This window comes from Clupea harengus, chromosome 24 (assembly GCF_900700415.2).
Source record: "Clupea harengus chromosome 24, Ch_v2.0.2, whole genome shotgun sequence".
NCBI lineage: Eukaryota > Metazoa > Chordata > Actinopteri > Clupeiformes > Clupeidae > Clupea > Clupea harengus.
In genome coordinates, this window is record NC_045175.1 from 4,371,365 (window position 1) to 4,390,349 (window position 18,985).

At 48.0% G+C, this 18,985-nt stretch overlaps 1 protein-coding gene across 1 annotated transcript in view; it reads right to left on the bottom strand.

The window, feature by feature from the left end:
• Window positions 1–18,985, bottom strand: part of LOC105891020 (STE20-like serine/threonine-protein kinase) — a gene marked incomplete at its 5' end in the record, with an annotated part of 28,260 nt that overhangs the window by 2,792 nt on the left and 6,483 nt on the right. The window contains 14 exons of the mRNA XM_031562316.2: window positions 534–647; window positions 1,511–1,636; window positions 2,008–2,199; window positions 2,955–3,079; window positions 4,020–4,149; window positions 8,111–8,290; window positions 11,032–11,155; window positions 11,435–11,565; window positions 12,079–12,999; window positions 13,882–14,010; window positions 15,541–15,622; window positions 16,488–16,682; window positions 17,179–17,251; window positions 18,005–18,154. Coding sequence (XP_031418176.1) covers window positions 534–647; window positions 1,511–1,636; window positions 2,008–2,199; window positions 2,955–3,079; window positions 4,020–4,149; window positions 8,111–8,290; window positions 11,032–11,155; window positions 11,435–11,565; window positions 12,079–12,999; window positions 13,882–14,010; window positions 15,541–15,622; window positions 16,488–16,682; window positions 17,179–17,251; window positions 18,005–18,154 — 2,672 coding nt within the window. The remainder of the gene's footprint in view (window positions 1–533; window positions 648–1,510; window positions 1,637–2,007; window positions 2,200–2,954; window positions 3,080–4,019; window positions 4,150–8,110; window positions 8,291–11,031; window positions 11,156–11,434; window positions 11,566–12,078; window positions 13,000–13,881; window positions 14,011–15,540; window positions 15,623–16,487; window positions 16,683–17,178; window positions 17,252–18,004; window positions 18,155–18,985) is intronic.

Below are 18,985 nucleotides of genomic sequence, written 5' to 3' on the forward strand. Positions count from 1 at the left end.
ACAGACAGACACAGAGAGAGACAGACAGACAGACAGACAGACAGACAGCGAGAGAGAGAGAGACAGACAGACAGACAGACAGACAGACAGAGAGAGAGAGAGATAGAGACAGACAGAGAGAGAGAGAGAGAGAGAGAGAGAGAGACAGACAGACAGACAGACAGACAGACAGAGACAGACAGACAGAGAGCGAGAGAGAGAGAGAGAGAGAGAAACACAGACAGACAGACAGACTGACAGAGAGAGAGCGAGAGAGAGACAGACAGACAGACAGAGAGAGAGAGACAGAGAGAGAGCGACACAGACAGACAGACAGACAGACAGACAGAGAGAGAGAGAGAGAGAAAGACAGACAGACAGACAGAGAGAGACAGACAGACAGACAGACAGAGAGAGAGAGATAGAGACAGACAGACAGACAGAGAGAGAGAGAGAGAGAGAGAGAGAGAGAGAGAGAGAGAGAGACACACAGACAGAGAGACAGACAGACAGACAGACAGTTAAAACCGTGAGCGGTGTTCTGCTGGTCTGACCTTCTTGCGTGGCCGCAGCTTCTCCCTCCACTCCTTGAGCTCCTGGCTGTGCTCATCATCCAGCTCCTTCAGCTTCTGGGTCTCGTGCTCAATCAGCAGATGGCACTTCTCATTCTGCACACACACACACACACACACACACACACACACACACACACACACACACACACACACACACACACACACACACACACACACACACACACACACACACACACACACACACACACACACACACACACACACACACAGAGTGACATCAGCACAGCTCAATTCATGTGTACTGTACATAGTTCTGAAACTGTAATGTTGATGCATTAAAGATACAGGTCTATGTGTGTGTGTGTGTGTGTGTGTGTGTGTGTGTGTGTGTGTGTGTGTATGTACCTTTTGTACCTAGCTTTGAAACTGTAATGTTGATGCATTACAGATGCAGGTCTCTGTGTGTGTGTGTGTGTGTGTGTGTGTGTGTGTGTGTGTGTGTGTGTGTGTGTGTGTGTGTGTGTGTGTGTGAGTGTGTGAGAGTGTGAGAGTGTGTGTGTGAGTGTCTGTGTGAGTGTGTGTGTGGGTGTGTGAGAGTGTGTGTGAGAGTGTTTGTGTGTGTGAGTGTGGGTGTGTGAGAGTGTGTGTGAGAGTGTTTGTGTGTGTGAGTGTGTGTGTGGGTGTGTGAGAGTGTGTGTGTGGGTGTGTGAGAGTGTGTGTGTGTGTGACTGTGTGTGAGTGTGTGTGAGTGTGTGTGTGTGTGTGTGTGTATGTGTGTGTGTGTGAGAGAGTGTGTGTGTGAGGTTGTGAGTGTGTGTGCATGTGTATGTGTATGTGTGAGTGTGTGTGTACGTGTGAGAGTGTGTGTACGTGTGAGAGTGTGTGTGTGTGTGTGTGTGTGATCGTGTGTGTGTGTCAGAGTGTGTTTGTGTGATCGTGTGTGTGTCAGAGTGTGTTTGTGTGTTTGTGTGTGTGTGTGTGTGTGTGTGTTGTACCTGGAGCTGTTGCAGCTCTCTGATGTTGGCGTCACACTGCAGCTGCAGATCTCTCATCTGGTTCTCGTGCTTCTGGTGCTGGTGCAGACGCTCATTCTTCTGCCTCTTATCCTCCTGGGCTGCAAACTATATACACACACACACACACACACACACACACAAGCACGCACGCACACACACACACACGCACACAAACACACACACTTTTTAGCCACTGAATCCCTATAACAAGCCATTTTGAGTGATTTGTGATGACAAATAATCATCTAGTATACATGTAAATGTATGTATGTGTGTGTGTGTGTGTGTGTGTGTGTGTGTGTCTTGTACCTTCTTGCACATTGTATGAAGGTATGCGTGCATGTGTGTGTTTCTGTACCTGTTTGATCTTCTTGTGTATGGATGCGTGTGTGAAATGGTGTGTGTGTGCGTTACCTGTTTGATCTACTTGTGTATGTGTTTGTGTGTGTGTGTGTGTGTGTGTGTGTGTGTGTTACCTGTTTGATCTTCTCGCGCTCCTGCTCCGGCGAGACGGTGGAGGAGGTGATGCGGAGGCTCTTCTTGAACATGGCCATGCGCGTCTTGGCCTCGCTGCGCTGGATCTTGGGCAGGCGGCCGCGCTCCGCCGTCTGCCTGCTCTTCATCTCCTCGATCAGGCGCTGGTTGTAGCGCTGCATCTGCTCCATCTCCTGCAGCGCGAGGAAGAGGAGGAGGAGGAGGAGGAGGAGGAGGAGGAGGAGGAAACAGACGTCAATGTTATCGGAGAAGAACACATCCATATGTAAATAAAAATGAGTCCTGCAGTAGATTTTACCACAAGACAAGACATTTCCACATTTTCTCCCAGCTTCCAGCTTGTGTCAGAGTGATCTGCACTCATAAAGTAACAGGGATACAGGTCTTCCAGTCGGTTATATTATCCTTGATTAGTCCATACGGCTGTACTGGGGTTTGACATTGTTTTAGTTTTTTGCTTTTTTTGGCTGGACCCAGGTGAGTGCTAGGGACTTGGTGTGTGTGTGTGTCTATAGTTGTTAGAATGTAAGACTAGCTTTTGTACTCCTAAAAAGCATCTCATAGCAGTTTAAGCCATTTTTATTTCCCAATGAAGACAGGTGTGACATATTACCCATTAAACCAAAAATACTGATCTGGAGTCAGACGGTGTTTTGGCGGAGGGGATCTGGTAGTGGAAAGTGACTGCCCTAAATACATTTGTGTCAGCGAACAGAGCAATTGAGTTATAATAGAGGACTAGAGTGGGAGATGAAAGAAGCGTGTGAAGTCCAACACGAGATGAAAGAGGCGTGTGAACACAGCATTTGAGTCCGCGAGGTGAGAACGAGGGCAGCTGATTGGACTGATCTGGGAACGAGGGCAGCTGATTGGACTGATCTGGGAACGAGGGCAGCTGATTGGACTGATCTGGGACCAGATGTCTGACCTTCTCGTGCCTCTTGAGCAGCTGGTGCCTCTGCATGAAGTACTGGTCCTTCAGCTGCTGCTTGTGCAGCTGGTGCTTCTCCTGCAGGTGGCGCTCTTCCAGCTCCCACATGGCTGCCTCACGAGCTGTTACACACACACACACACACACACACACACACACACACACACACACACACACACACACACACACACACGGACAGACATCTTGATTTAGACAAGACATCTCGATCAAAGGCAATTACGTCCTGTCCTGTGAGTCCATTATACGATATCTTTAGGCAGTTTGTGATGCAGGTGCCAAAATGAACACACCTGCACAGTCACACATGTACACACACACGTACAAACACACACACACACAAACTTCATTCTCCCTATGCGTCACAGGTGAAATTGGAAAGGAGGTCAGAGTTGAGAACAAATGTACTGCACCAAGATGACTACAGAGACTCCCAGTATATGAATCGTAACATAAGGGGGAAATGAAACGTAATGGATCACAGAACTGAACACTATACTTGCTGGTTGTGGCCCAAACATCATGATAGTGTCATATTGTTACCTCTGGCAATTCCCATCCCTACACTCTAAGGTAATTATGCTTTGACCTCTGCCTCCAACACTTGATGACAGGCACAACCTGAGACGCCTACACACTATATGACGCAGTTGCTATACGCACACGCAAACACACACGCACACACACACACGCACACACACACACGCACACACACCTCAATTTAGTATACAGGTCTAAGGTCAGAGTTATATTCTGACCTTACTCTCATCCAATACTTGATTACAGGTATAACCTGAATTTCCTACCTGAGATGTTGCAACAAAGGCATTCACACACACACACACACACACACACACACACACACACACACACACACACATTCACTCATGTCATTATCTCGGTCATATTCTGACCGTACTCTTATGCCGAGACTAAATTCATAACCTGATAACCTGAATTGCCTATCTGTGATGTTACACACACACACACACACACACACACACACACACACACACACACACACACACACACACACACACACACCTCTGAGCAGCTGCTGCTTGTGGTTGAGGCAGTCCCTCTCGATGGTGGCCAGCTCGTGCTTGTGCTGCTGGATGATCTTCTTCAGGGCGCTGTCCAGCTCCTGCTGCTGCTTCTGCAGGAACTCTTGCTCCTGAGGGAGGGATGGAGAGATGGAGAGATGGAGAGAGAGAGAGGGGGGGGCGGAGGGATAGAGAGAGAGATGGAGAGAGAGGGGGACAGAGGGATAGAGAGAGAGAGATAGATAATGATGGAGAGACAGGGGTACGGAGGGATAGAGAGAGATGTAAAGGGCGAGAGAGGGAGAGAGAGAAAGAGAGAGAGAAAGCAAGGGAGAGAGAGGGGGAGGGAAGGGAGGGCGAGAAAAGATACGTTTTTAGAAAAACTGAAAGCGTCCATTCTCTTGAGCATGCACCCTAGATAACCCTTCACAAAGACACCAGCGTGACGAGCAGCGGAGGGCCGTTCTCGTCAACGCCTGGCGTCCCTCAGAAAGACACTCCACACAAGATCACACGGAGAGAGGAGAGGAGAGGAGAAGGAAGGGAAGGAAAGGTCTGGAACCCGAGGAGCACAGCACAGCTATCAGTGCAGCAGTAGGAGAGAGAGGCTGGGCAGGGAGACTCCTCTCTCTCTCTCTCTCTCTCTCTCACAGGCCTCCTCTCCCCCTCTACAACACTGGGCCTCATGAAATCTCAACAAGCCCAACAACTGCCGTGTCAGAGTTGTGGAAAACAGGAATTGAGTCACTGCACACAAGCACACTGCCTCAGGAGTCAAGGTGGAAAACTGCCTTTTGCTGGACAATACTGACAATGGTCCACCTGTAAAAAGCCAATGAAGACTGCTGTAGAGACACACACACACACACACACACACACACACACACACACACACACACACACACACACACACGCACACACACACACACACAGCAGAGGGAAAGCAGGAACAGAAGTCAGGAGTCAAAGTCAGGACACTCCTGCAGATTGCTCATAGGTGCCAGTCACGTCGGGTTCACTCCCTCAGACTAAGCAAGACTTTGCCAGTCTGTCTCCATGACGACCGGAGATGACTGACAGCTGGAGTCATGCATACGGGCCGAGTCTGAGCACTGGCTAGAGCCTAGGGATGACGCAACATATGTAGGCAGCTGACCTCGCGTCAGAATAGGTTACCTTGGGTTGAAGTCACTTCATAAGAAGCACAGGTGGCACCAGTCCTCAGTTCTGTTGCTTGAGAAGGTAGCAAGTCAAAGTAAAATGGGGGCTGGGACTGAGCTAATGAAAAGGGGGGAGACCCTTTCTGCAATTTATGCATGTGCTTTCTAATGGTGTGCGTGAAATGCATGAGTAAAATGTAATAGATAATTCAGACTGGAGGTGTGGTGTGTAGCCATCACGTTGCACCAGCTATCCACAAACACACTGCGTCTGCATGGGCAGGCGTGTGTTTGCGTGTTACGGACTCAAAATAGCAGAGGGCAGCCGATCAAGCTCTTAGATACACACTCTATTTAAAGGTTCATCTCTACACCTGTCGCGGCATTTGGCATCGTCTCTAAGGCCCGCGCTGAGGTCATCCTCTGCCGCGTTAAGCGTGTGCGTTAGTGTTGAGACTCCCTACAGGGGGTGGTGACACGGGTGACGCGTTGGCATGGCAACCAGACGGGCCTCCAGCTGCAAAAGAGCTCCATCTGGGAGGGCTGCAGAACTGGAGCGCTGGCGCTAACCGGAGATTAGCACTGGGGGGGGGGGGGCACAGTCATCCCTGGGCAATAAGGTAGTCCACAGGATATAAGAACATATGTCCACAGGATATAAGAACATGGTGGTGCACAGTAAACTGCTGGACTGTGTCAAGTCTTGAATCCTCGAAGTTCAAGATATGCGTCTATGGCTCCCTAGGAGTCGGAGCTGTGACTATTGCACTGCTGGTGACTCACTGCATCGGTCCAGCTACACGACCACTGTGTGACACACATGAGCAATTTTAGAAGGGAAAGAGACAGAGAGGTGGAAGCTTCAGCAGAGGCGTTAGCAGCGGAGGTGTTAGCAGTGGAGGCGTTAGCAGCGGTGGCGTTAGCAGCGGAGGCGTTAGCAGCTGCACTTACGTCCTGCATGGGGGCGTTGAACAGCGTGCAGGATGACAGCTGGAAAGACTGAATCATGACGTGGGCCACGCCCTGCCAGGATGGGGTGGGGGGGTTAGAGCACAAAGCAACTCTGCAGGACGCGCGCACACGCACGCACACACACACACACACACACACACACACACACACACACACACGCACACACCTCAAACCTGTTTGTAAACTGCAGGGTTAGAGCAACTCAGCTAGAGCAAGCAAATCGCTGCACTCACAAACACAGCGCACACTAAAAAACACATTACGTAAGAAAGTCAGGTAGGAAGCCAGTGTGGGTAAGTGCAAAGGTGATTACAGAGAGCTTGAAGCAAGCAGGCATCTGTTTCACCGCCTTTCAAAATCGCATGCAGTGCGTCATCACTCAAAAGCAGGCATATCAACAGCAAGGCATGTTGGGTAAAAATGCATTCTGTATTTTCATGCAACTGGCAAGTGGGTAATAGATCTGAAGTGTGGAAACAGAAAGAAAGAAGGAATAAAATGAAACAAAAAAAAACAGAATGAAAAGAAATAATAAGACGGGTGAAATAAGAATCTGCTCCCAAAAGGTGAAGGGTCGTCACATCCGACACACAGAGGCGAGGCGAGGCGGTTACCTCTTCGTGCGGCGTTTGGATTAGGTCCTCTCTAATGCGTTTCATGATTACATTTCTCACGTGTTTGGGTGACAGTCCAACGTCCTGTTTGGCCTTGCGAGGACACCGTCCCACAAACACGTTCGATGGCAGGGAATGAATAAGAGAAACAGAGAGGTAAACAAAGAAAGCTCTCGTGGCGCTTGTCCACCTCAAAGAGGAGAGTCGCACACACGGATGTCTCACTAACAAATATGATAACACAAATGTTGCAAAAGAAAAATGGACAGGGCGGCAAAACAAAATAAATGAACAGAGAAATGTAGAGAGCACCTCTCGATTAGACACTGACATTCAAGTCATCCTTCTACTGGTGCCAGAGATCGGATTTGGCTCCTTAAGATTCCAGTGACACCAGTGCACAAACCAATCACACACACACACACAGACAGTCACACACACACACACAGTCACACACACACACACACAGACACACACACACACACAATCGCCGTACAATGTAAGACCATTCAAGATCAGACATGTGACAAGCCCTTCAACACCCCTTAGTTGCTGAAAAATAATAGGAGGGAAATATTGATCAATTTACTCAACTTACAAATCACCTTGGTTACACTTGATGCTGTGATGTATACTGAGCATTCTTTGATGCGATTGAAATGGTCAAGCTTTCTTCTAAACTGAAACAAATTTGTCTTTGTCTGAAAAAATACTGACTGCGATATCTACAGGTAAGCAAATGCTCTACATTGCACAAAAAACATGGCATTCAGCAACAACTAGGCCTCCAGGAAATCCGTTTCCTGAATACCCTTCAAAACCTCTAGCACTTTAGATGTACGTTGTACACATGCTGACAGACAGCATTGCAGCTTACCACGTCAATGCTCAAGGCTAGCACCATTCACGCTCTGACTTGATTTCCCTTGGCTACACAATTAGCAGACGGATGCATTAATTTCAACGGCAGCCTTATTGAGAACAGCGGTTTGATCAATGGATATGTAGACGAACCCTCTGGCTACGTCAGCATTTCTTTCCTTCCAAACAACCCGTCTGTTTCCAGTGCAGCGCAATCAATAGGCAATTAACTGTAATATTAGCGAGAGCACCACGGCTTAATTGCCATGGAAACATTTAGAATGCTCTCTTGTTCCTCCTACTTCTTTCTTGCGGTTCTTCATCATGTTCTAGTACTTAACCCTCTTCACTGAAGAACTTCTTACAGCATGTGTGTTTAAACACCAACACTCCAGTCTGTTCTCTGCCTCTTTAACCTTCATATTTTTTACATTGCACTCAACACTGGTTCTCTAAACGTTCTGCTCTTAGTTCCTCGTTCCTACCTCTTTCTTGCGGTTCTTTAGCATGTTTTGGTACTTCGACAGCTCCTTGTCCTGCTCGGCCTTGATGCGCTTGGCCTCTTCGCGCAGCCGGTTGGTGTGCTCCTGCTCCAGACGCTCGATGGTCTGCTTCTGCTGACGCTCCAGGTTCTCCACCTCCTGGTCGTACTGGCGCTTTTTACTCTGACAGGGAACAAGGGAATTAGGGAATGAGGGGAAAAGGGAATAAGGGGACGAGGGAATGAGGGAACAATGTTAGAAATTACAGTGTAAAAAAGAGAGGCATCATATGTATGATCATATCCCAGGTATCAAAAGTTGGTAACAATAAAAAGAGTCTCCCCGGTTGTAAGGAATGGATCCGGTGGTGGTTCGAAAATAACTTATTATATGCCATTGTCTGACTTCAAAATGATGAACCGCATCGAATGGGGATACATGTAAAAACGACGCGATCGAACGAGAATAGGAATTTAATATGTTTAATGCTGATGTCTATTATACAGACAGGAGGAGGAAAGGAGAGAGGGGTGATTTCAAGCCACTTCGTCATGCTTAAATCTAACTCTTTACCACGTAGTGCTGTGATCAATAACCAATACCCTGTGCAAGTACATAAACGGCGGCTGAGAAGGACGGTGAGTGTGTGTGTGTGTGTGTGTGTGGGGAGGAGGCTGAACAACCATTTCAGTTAAGTGGGACACTCTCTGTGCTCTGGAACATTCTGCTGCGTGCGTCAGAACTGCTTGGAAGGACGAGGCACAATCAATGCTCAGCAACTGACGCCATTTACTGACAGCCCTCAACCCTACACAACAATGCCTGAAGGTCGACACTTGACTTCTCGGGTCATCGATCAAAAAGGGTTGCCTGCTTTTTTTCCCTTTTTTCCTTTCCTGACGACCCCAGGGACGTCTTTTCTCAGACGCAGTCAAGGCTTCGCCACCCGCTACCATGAAAGTAAACGAGCGACCCACTTCTTGGTAGTTGACAAAACGGAGCAGGAAGGAGGTGGCGATGCGGACAAACGTGAAGCCTGTACGTGAAGTGTGTACGTGAAGCCTGTACGTGAAGCCTGTACGTGAAGCCTGTACGTGAAGCGAGTACGTGAAGCGTGTACGTGAAGCGTGTACGTGAAGTGTGTACGTGAAGCGTGTACGCTTACATGCGTTAATCCTCAGTTCAGCTTGACTGATTAACCACAGCAAATAAATGCCTTAGGAAAACAAGCACAGGTGTACATCGGCTGGCGTGTATGGATTTAGAAATGGATTTTGATGAACTGGTGGGGAGGGGTAGGTGTGTGTGTGTGTGTGAGTGTGAGTGTGTGAGTGTGTGTGTGGTTCAGCAGATTAATGACTCCCGAAATAATCAACACGGTGTGTGTGTGTGTGTGTGTGTGTGTGCTCATGAGTGCACGCCCATGTGTGCGTATGATGTAACCACAAAGCGGCTCTTGTGAAACTCGCCAAGCCGTCTGCACAGCTCGCCTGAAATATCACTCGACTAACACAACAACATATCACACGACACGACACGACACGACACGACACGACACCATCTGCTGTAGCACTCGACTAACACAACACTACACGACACACAACACGACACGACATACAACACTACACGACACCATCTGCTGTAGCACTCGACTAACACAACACGACACCATCTGATCACTCGACTAACACAACACAACACGACACCATCTGCTGTAGCACCGCAAACAACACCAGAACACAACACGACACCATCTGCTGTAGCACTCGACTATCACAACACTACACGACACCATCTGAAATATCACTCGACTATCACAACACTACACGACACCATCTGAAATATCACTCGACTATCACAACACTACACGACACCATCTGCTGTAGCACCGCAAACAACACTACACGACACCATCTGCTGTAGCACCGTAAACAACACCAGAACAGTCAGTCAGTCAACCCAGCTGTGCCTACTAGTCGACTCCAGGTCATTTTCTGCTGCTTTGGTTAACACCTCCATTCACAGATGGAGCGAAAACACAACGCGGCCACTAATACTATGAAGCAGCTGTTCAGCACAGCTGCCGTATGGATTTGGACTAAGCAGCAGCACACAATGTGCTAACATGGAGCTGACTGTCATGTACGGTGAATGGGAATACTAATTAAGACGCAGTTAAAGCCATAATGAGTCACCCTGATGTCCTTAATAATAAACAGCTGAGCAGGAAGCGTTCATAACGCTCTTTGCATGAGCGGTAAAGAACATGGTGTGATGCTACTGTGTCCTTTAAGTGCTCCCCGTAGGGTGTTAATCCAGTCGAGTTGTCCAGCAAAGCACATTTACACTGATGGACACTTGTGTCTGAGTAGGGTGCAAATTATATCTGCAAATCTGTCCCATGACTGAGTCAGTGTTGCCACCTTGTGTGTGTGTGTGTGTGTGTGTGTGTGTGTGTGTGTGTGTGTGTGTGTGTCCTCACCGTGGCCTCCTGCTCGAAGCGTCTGTAGATGTGTGTGTGTGTGTGTGTGTGTGTGTCCTCACCGTGGCCTCCTACTCGAAGCGTCTGTAGATGTGTGTGTGCTGGTGTGTGTGTGTGTCCTCACCGTGGCCTCCTGCTCGAAGCGTCTGTAGATGTGTGTGTGTGTGTGTGTGTGTGTGTGTGTCCTCACCGTGGCCTCCTACTCGAAGCGTCTGTAGATGTGTGTGTGCTGGTGTGTGTGTGTGTCCTCACCGTGGTCTCCTGCTCGAAGCGTCTGTAGATGTGTGTGTGTGTGTGTCCTCACCGTGGCCTCCTGCTCGAAGCGTCTGTAGATGTGTGTGTGCTGGTGTGTGTGTCCTCACCGTGGTCTCCTGCTCGAAGCGTCTGTAGATGTGTGTGTGTGTGTGTGTGTGTGTGTGTGTGTGTGTGTGTGTGTCCTCACCGTGGTCTCCTGCTCGAAGCGTCTGTAGATGTGCTCGCGCTGCTGCTGCAGCTTGTTGCTGAGCTGCTGCTGGGCCCTCTGCTCCTCCTTCTGCAGCAGACGCAGCTCACGCAGCTCCTGACGCCTACACACACACACACACACACACACACACACACACACAGAAAGAGAGAAGAGAGAGAGAGAGAGAGAGAGAGAGAGAGAGAGAGAGAAAGAGAGATAAAGAGAGAGATAGGAGGAGCATTAGGATGTTTTGAGGCAACTCGTGCAAGGTTTTTTGGAAGACAAGGTCTATATGTGTATTCTTAGAGGATTCTTTCATTAGCATCAAAAGGCTGGAATGAAGACGCAGCAGTGAAATCTGAGCAGAAACTAATGAGGGTCACCCCATTGCATAGTTTACCTCAGGAAGCGCATCTCCTCGTTCTTAGTGTCGTTATCCGTGATGATCTTCGACGTCGTCACGCTCACCTCCACGCCGTCGACCATGAACTTACGAGTCTTCTTCAGCGTCTTCTTCTGTCGCTTCGCCTCCTGTTGACAAACAAAAACCCACAAAAATTAACCCCAACAGTATCATTTGAATTCAGGTGACTGTACACGAGGGACTATGCCCAGAGGAACAGTCACAATGTCAAGACAACATTTTTTTATCAATATTCTTCTATTTACTATTTTTTTTTTTCATGCGTATGTTTTTAGGTGAAATGGTTTTATAGAAAGACAGAGAATGAGACAGGTAAGCAGGAGTGAATTACTTTGCCTATTTCTTTTCAAAAGGATGGCCCCAAATCAAACCCCAGCTACTCAACCACACGTATGTTTAACACCCATCCAGATTCTCATAAACCTAACCTCTAATAAATTAGCTGTGACTGAACTTTTTCCAGAATGTTCTCTGGAAGGGTAGTAGCACTTACCTTTAAGGTCAAGGAGCCTCCTTGTTCTTAGCCAGACTTATTTATAACATTAAACCAAATTCTCATAAAATCCTCTCCTACATTCTCTGGAGAAGGGTTGGTTGTGATGGTGTTTTTTCTCTCTCACCTGTACACTAATGGAATTGGCCTCCTTGTTCTTCGCCATGAAGCTGGAGATGGACAGGTTGAGGTCCACGCTGCTGTTCTCCGAGGTCGATCCAGTTCCTGAGTCCGAGTCCTTGTCCTTGTCCTTCTTCTCCCGATCCTTCTCCCGCTCGTAGCGGGGTTTGACCGGCGTGCCCTTGTCACCTGGGGACGTGGGCTTCTCCTCTTCTGGAGCTTTCTGCGCTGGTGACGCCAGGGGCGTGAGCACCGTCGCGGGGGCAGCCGGGGGAACCGCGGGGGAGTCTGGTTGCGTGACCTCTGCTGTGGCCGGTGCCTCCTCCTCCGGCTCCTTCTCGGCCACGGCCTGGGTCTCGTCCACTTCCTTCTCGCTCTCCGTGTTTGCTGGAGGTTCCGGAGACGTCTCCTTCTCCTCCACCTCCTTCTGCTCCACCTCCTCCTTCTCCACCTCCTCTGGTGCTGCAGGGCTGACCTCAGGAGCCTCCTCCACTGCCTCAGGCTCTGGCTCCTCCACGACTGCAGGAGGTTCTATCTCCCTCGCCTCCTCTGACTTGGGCTCCTCTGAGTCTACTGGAGCTCCAGGCCTCTCCACCTCCTTCTCGATCTCCTCCTCCTCCTTCTTGATCTCCTCTTCCTCCTTCTTGATCGCCTCTTCCTTCTCCATGTTCTCCTCAACCTTGACAGAGGGCTCCTCTGCTTGAGCAGGCTCCTGGATGTGGTTCTCCACAGGTTCGGGGACCTCTGCTTTGGCTACATCCGTGACTGCTGCCCCGACAGCAGGTACAGGGGCAGGGGCGGGGACGGGGACATCTGGCTCGGCCTTCTCAGGGACGGACTCGAGGATGGAGGGGGACTGGGAGAGCTTCTCGTCCTCGGAGCTGGCAACGCTGGCGTCAGATGATGCGCGCTTGTGTCCAGGAAGCTGCTGCGTCAAACAACAGAGGTCAGAGGTCAAGAATCTCAGTCAGGACACATCAGTGATACCCACTCAGCTCAGCCAATGGACAAAGTGTGAAAAGTCTAGTGTGATTATATCTGTGTGCGATTCCTTCACCATCAGCCCACATTAAGCTGACATAAACTGTCTCTGATGCTATCAGCACCATGAAAAGGAGCACTTAAGTACTTAAGTGAATCCATAACCACGCTCTTAAACACGCAGCTCCATCTATATCAGTGCAGCCGATTTGCTGGGCCAGTGGATTAATGGCAGTATACACATTCAAAGTGGGACTACGGCTGCGATTTTCTATGGTTATGCCAACTGTTCTCTTTAGCTTGACTGGAGATACAATTGATATGCAGATAATGGTTATGATGCAAATAAAGAGCAATGCTGTGCAAAACTACAGCTATATGAAAGCCATTACACACTGGGTAATGGTGCTTGGGCCCTAAGGTCTCCATCGTGAGCCAAATTTATATCTGATTTTCTATATATATTTATATCTGAATGATTTTATATTTATATCTGAAACGATTTTCAGCAGCAAAACCATGTAGTAAATAAATATATAAAGCTAATCACACAGCGGATTTGGCTGGTTCAGCTTCTTGGGCTACTAAATTAAACACGAAAACATGAACGTTGAAAGTAAAAACATTGAATGGATTTCAACTGAGCATTCATGACGAGACACCAAAGTGTAAAACATTCATAACATATATTATTAAAACAGAATTGATGCATAAGTCGCCAGTTCTTTTGGTACGGAATGTCGACGTGGTTATCCTCTTTATACGGTCGTCTCAACACGTCCACTGAGCTGGGGGAGCGTCTTTTTCTCTCCCTGAGCCGAACACTCACCTGGGCATCGTGGTCTTCCTCCTCCTCTTCCTCCTTGGACACCTCAATCTCCTCCCAGACCTCGGCCTTGGCTTCTGCGATGAGCTCCCTGAGCGGTCTGTTGTCCATCACGCTGGCCACAAACGGGTGCTAACGGAAGAACGGGCAGAAAAATAAAACACTTAACCAACCGCACTGTATTGATTTAACATCACCCTTCAAAGTCACCGGCAAACCAACAACATACCAAACGGAATGAGCTGAGGATAAAGCACCCTGCATTAACTGTACACACGGTATAGATTCACTCCAGTCAATACAGTCTACACTTACAGCATCTGTAACCGACAAATATACTAATCAAAGGAAATTGAACTGTCTGCACAAGCGTAAGTTAATTACCCTTGCAACATTGGGAACGGTATAGTGTAGGGGACTGTGCTAGACTTAACTGTCAGTTTCAATCAGAGTTATCTTCCCTCTAATGCCTTTATCTGGTGATAAACTTGTTTACAGTGAAGGGAGGAAATGTATAAAGAAATGCTAGATCTTTAGTGCATCTAGTCACTTAAATGGGGCTGTACAAGATGCTTTTGGTCATTCAGTGAATTTACCACCACAATGTGGATAAGTTAGTCTACACTACAAAATTGGTGAAAAAAAAAAAAATAATTAAAAAAAGAGAGAGAGAGAAACAGGAAGGCGTGATCCCTCTAATTCCTATCGCTATTTAATAAATAAATCATAATTTATTGATACATCACAAATGATACATTAGTCAAAATAGTTAAGAACTGTGTCTCACCAACTGGCAAGCAAACACACACACACACCACTGAAGCCAACAGTATAAAAGAAACCAGGAGAAACATTGCTGGAATTTTGCCATTTTTTTTTTTTTTTTTTTAACTTACACAATATCAGTTGTATTCAATATGTGACCAAACAACATCTAGTACAGAAAGCACACGGCACTCCTTCAGCGCACTGTCCATCTCTCGGTCCATCTAACCCAGTCAGCCGCTTACCTTCCTCGGCTTGGCCACCTGTTTCTGAACATAGTCTACGGTCGGCCGCATGATGTGAAGCTTCTTTGATATCAGCACCTTCATCGGCGGGAAGCTGCCGTTCTGGATTTTCAAGCCCATTCTGTTGGCAACGGTAACTCCAAGCCAAACAACTCGCCTTTGTCTTCTTCTTCTGCTGTCGCTATACACTTTAGAGCTCCTCTGTTAGCGAGCATGCATGTGTGTTTGGTCTAGTGTCCTGCCTGTGTGTGTGTGTGTGTGTGTGTGGGTTTGTTTGCTTCCTCAGGTCTTTGTCTTTTCTGAATTGGCTTTAGCCATTGGCACGGGGCCCTTAAGCCGGGGGGGGGGGAGAATAAGAGAGAAGTCCTAGCTGCTGACGTCGGCTAACGGGGATGCGTCCTGACACGCACGCAGCTGTCACGGTGACCCAACGCAACACAATAGGGCCACTCAGAGCAGGTGGCAGGTTGGCCATTCATACTGTGTGTGTGTGAGTAGCTGTGTGTGTGTGTGTGTGTTTGAGTAGCTGTGTGTGTGTGTGTGTGTGTGTGTGTGTGTGTGTGTGTGTGAGTGTGTGTGCGTATATGTGTATGTGTGTGTGTGTGTTTGAGTAGCTGTGTGTGTGTGTGTGTGCGTATATGTGTGTTCTCACCTGAAGAAGCTGCACCGGGCTCCATCTGTTGTCCACATTTTTATCGAGGGCTCGCCTGAGGAAATCTCTGAACTCCGGTGACCTGGACACACACACACACACACACACACACACACACACACACACACACACACACACACACACACACACACACACACACACACACACACACACACACACACACACACACACACACACACACACACACACACACACGATGGCAGGGGGTTGGTTGTGTTTTTGCTGAGGTAAGGGAAGCATACACCGCTGCACTTAAACCCTTATGACAATAACACTCAATGTCCTAACTGGCCCTATTCAAGACAGATGACACATAAGGATGAGCCTTGGGGGTCTATGTGGAGTTGTATTTGTACCACCAGCGAGACGTTATCATCAGGTGCATGTACGGTTAACATCTACACCACACGCCGGCAACCACATTCATCTAGCCAAAGGAGGGCGACAATAAAGCCTTGATTAGTTTTAATTTGGCCGCTAATAATGGTAAACCACTGTTTAAAAATAGACCAGGAAACAAATTAAGTAGAAGCTATGTGGCTTAACACTTAAAATCACTGAAATCACAAAATGATACGATCTTGTACCCATTGTTTTTGGAAAGTAGAAAAACGCAACATACAGAAACGCATACAGATCATCACAATACTACACAACACAACCAACACAAAAATGACAAACACAGGCCAAAACAACACAACACAACCAACACGGCCCGACACAGCACAACACAAGCTATGCAATGCTATTCCAGGCGCCCTCCCCCACCACTACCAGGCTGGCAGGCTGGCATATGCTGGCGTCTGCCCCTAGGGGTTTGGTGGCGCCCGAGAGAGAGTGTGTGTGTGTGTGTGTGTGTGTGTGTGTGTGTGTGTGTGTGTGTGTGTGTGTGTGTGTGTGTGTGTGTGTGTGTGGTGTCTCCTCACCATTTGGAGGGCTGCATGAGCGTGGGCGGCTCGGCCTTGGCGATCTTGAGCAGCACGCGCATGGGGTTCATCTCGTGGTTGGGGGGCTCCACCTGGGCCAGCTCGATCAGCGTGATGCCCAGGGACCACACGTCCGCCTTGAAGTCGTACGGCCGGTCCTTGGACGTCTCGCACATCACCACCTCCGGAGCCATCCTGAGAGAGAGAGAGGGGGAGAGAGAGAAGGAGAGACAGAGAGGGAGAGAGAGAGAGAGAGACACAGAGAGAGAGGGGGAGAGAGAGAGAGGGACAGGAGGGAGAGAATTTGAGCAACATTTCCTTCCATTCTACATTCAAAGAGAGAGAATTTGCGATCCAGAGAAATAATAATTCTGTAAACATACTAAATATCAATAATATAAATACAGTAACAAAAACTGTGAAAGTTTACAGAAAGACTTGTTGAGTTAACTACTACTAATATATTATATATTGACTTATTGACGCCAGAGAATTGTCCAATATATGGTGGGATATCTGCTTTTAGTGAAACTACCAAAAACACTTACCAATAATCACTCTAGGTTGTGGCACTAACTGCGCGTACTCAAATACACACGTGGTCACCAGCAAAGACCATAATGGCCGGTATGTCGCTGGTATCTGGCCTGTGTTTAATCGACATATAGAGGTAAGCGGAAAACTCTCTCACCAGTAAGGCGTCCCAATGAAGGAGTCTCTTCTCTGGAGTGTTTTAGTGTTTTTGGCCGACACACCAAAGTCCGCTGGAACACACACACACACACAATCATGGGAAAAAGATTTAATAATTAATAATTGAAACTAAATGACATATTTCTGCCTCAGCAATAGTGAAATTTACACAACTGTAAATTCCTGTTATTCTTGTAGTTCTATTGAAACTAAAGCTAGTGACAGGTTATTAAATATTGTTAAATGTTGCCCAGCAGAATCATGCTTTTTCTGAAACCGACAGGCGCACGTGCACGTGCACACACACACACACACACACACACACACACACGCAGAGTAAACAATGTGTGTACTTAAGACTCCTTTCGCGAGAACATCCACCTCTTATCAGGTCAGTAAACAGCTGCGGTGGCTCTGGCCGCCAGCGGACAAAACAAACAGCGCATACAGCAACATCGGGATGCTGACGTCAGCCAAGAGAGTGTGAACGCGCGTTTGTGTTGGTCAGCGTGTGTGGATATGACTGTGCCTATCAGTGTGTGTGTGTGTGTGTGTGTGTGTGTGTGTGTGTGTGTGTGTGTGTGTTCGCACACCTGACAGTGAATTTGTGTGTTTTTTTTTTAATGTATTTTTGGGCTTTTTATGCCTGTATTTGGACAGGACGGTGAAGTGTATGATAGGAAGCGAGGCGGAGAAGAGGTGGGGAGAGGACTGGGAAATGACATCAGGCCAGACTGTGTCCCCGCGGGCAATGGAGCCTGTAGATGGGAGGACTTATTGGCTCGCTGAAGAAGGGCGGGGGGGGGGGGGGGGGGTCAGCTCACCCAGCTTGACGTCTCCTTCCAGGGTGACGAGGATGTTGCCGGCCTTGAGGTCGCGGTGGATGACCTTGATGTCGTGGAGGTAGATGAGCGCTTCCAGGGTCTGCCGGCACACCACGCGGATCTGAGGCTCCGTCAGCGGACGCTCCAGCTCTGTCACGCACACACGCACACACACACACACACACACACACACACACACACACACACACACACACACACACACACACACACACACACACACACACACACACACACACACACACACACGTTAATGTACAATCATAGATTTGTTCTCACATACACAAACAATCGCACAAAAAGAAAACCACTTAAATACACACACACAACCAGCATGCACACACACACACACAGAAATAGACAAATCTATATAGGCGAACACACACACACACACATGTGCACTCTTCCTATGATACAGGCAGATTCACACTCCATATTCACAGTTGTTCAGCTCCTCATAAAAACGTTGCTAGATCTGCTGTAGGACAGTGTATTCCAACCCCTTTCTTGCTTAAGACATGATTGAGTTACACAAATAGATATCGCCCCCACACGGTTTTCTGTTTTATAAGTAATATGGCAACTTGTCACAAAGAACTAGGACAATTGTCTTCAGGCAACTCTCTGCCATCTGAACATTTTTGCACTCATTTTTTTCCCCCCACCACAATGTGGTTTAAAAGGTATGAAAAACTTGTAGGCCTATAACTGAGAATTTAAGTCTGTGGGTGCCGATTAAGCACTGAGGATCTTAACTTCTGGGCTCGTTTTTTTTTCTGTCCGATCACAAGGCTGTCGGATAGCGCCCTATAATTTCAAGCCTGTGTTTCCGAGACCGATGTTGACCCTGGCAGAATCACTGCAGACTGAGGCTGTCAGTCCAAACTGCTGAGTTGATCCTTGAGGCTGGAATTTACTGTATTTGTGTTGGAGCTGACTTTTGGTTTTAATAGTAGTTTGGAC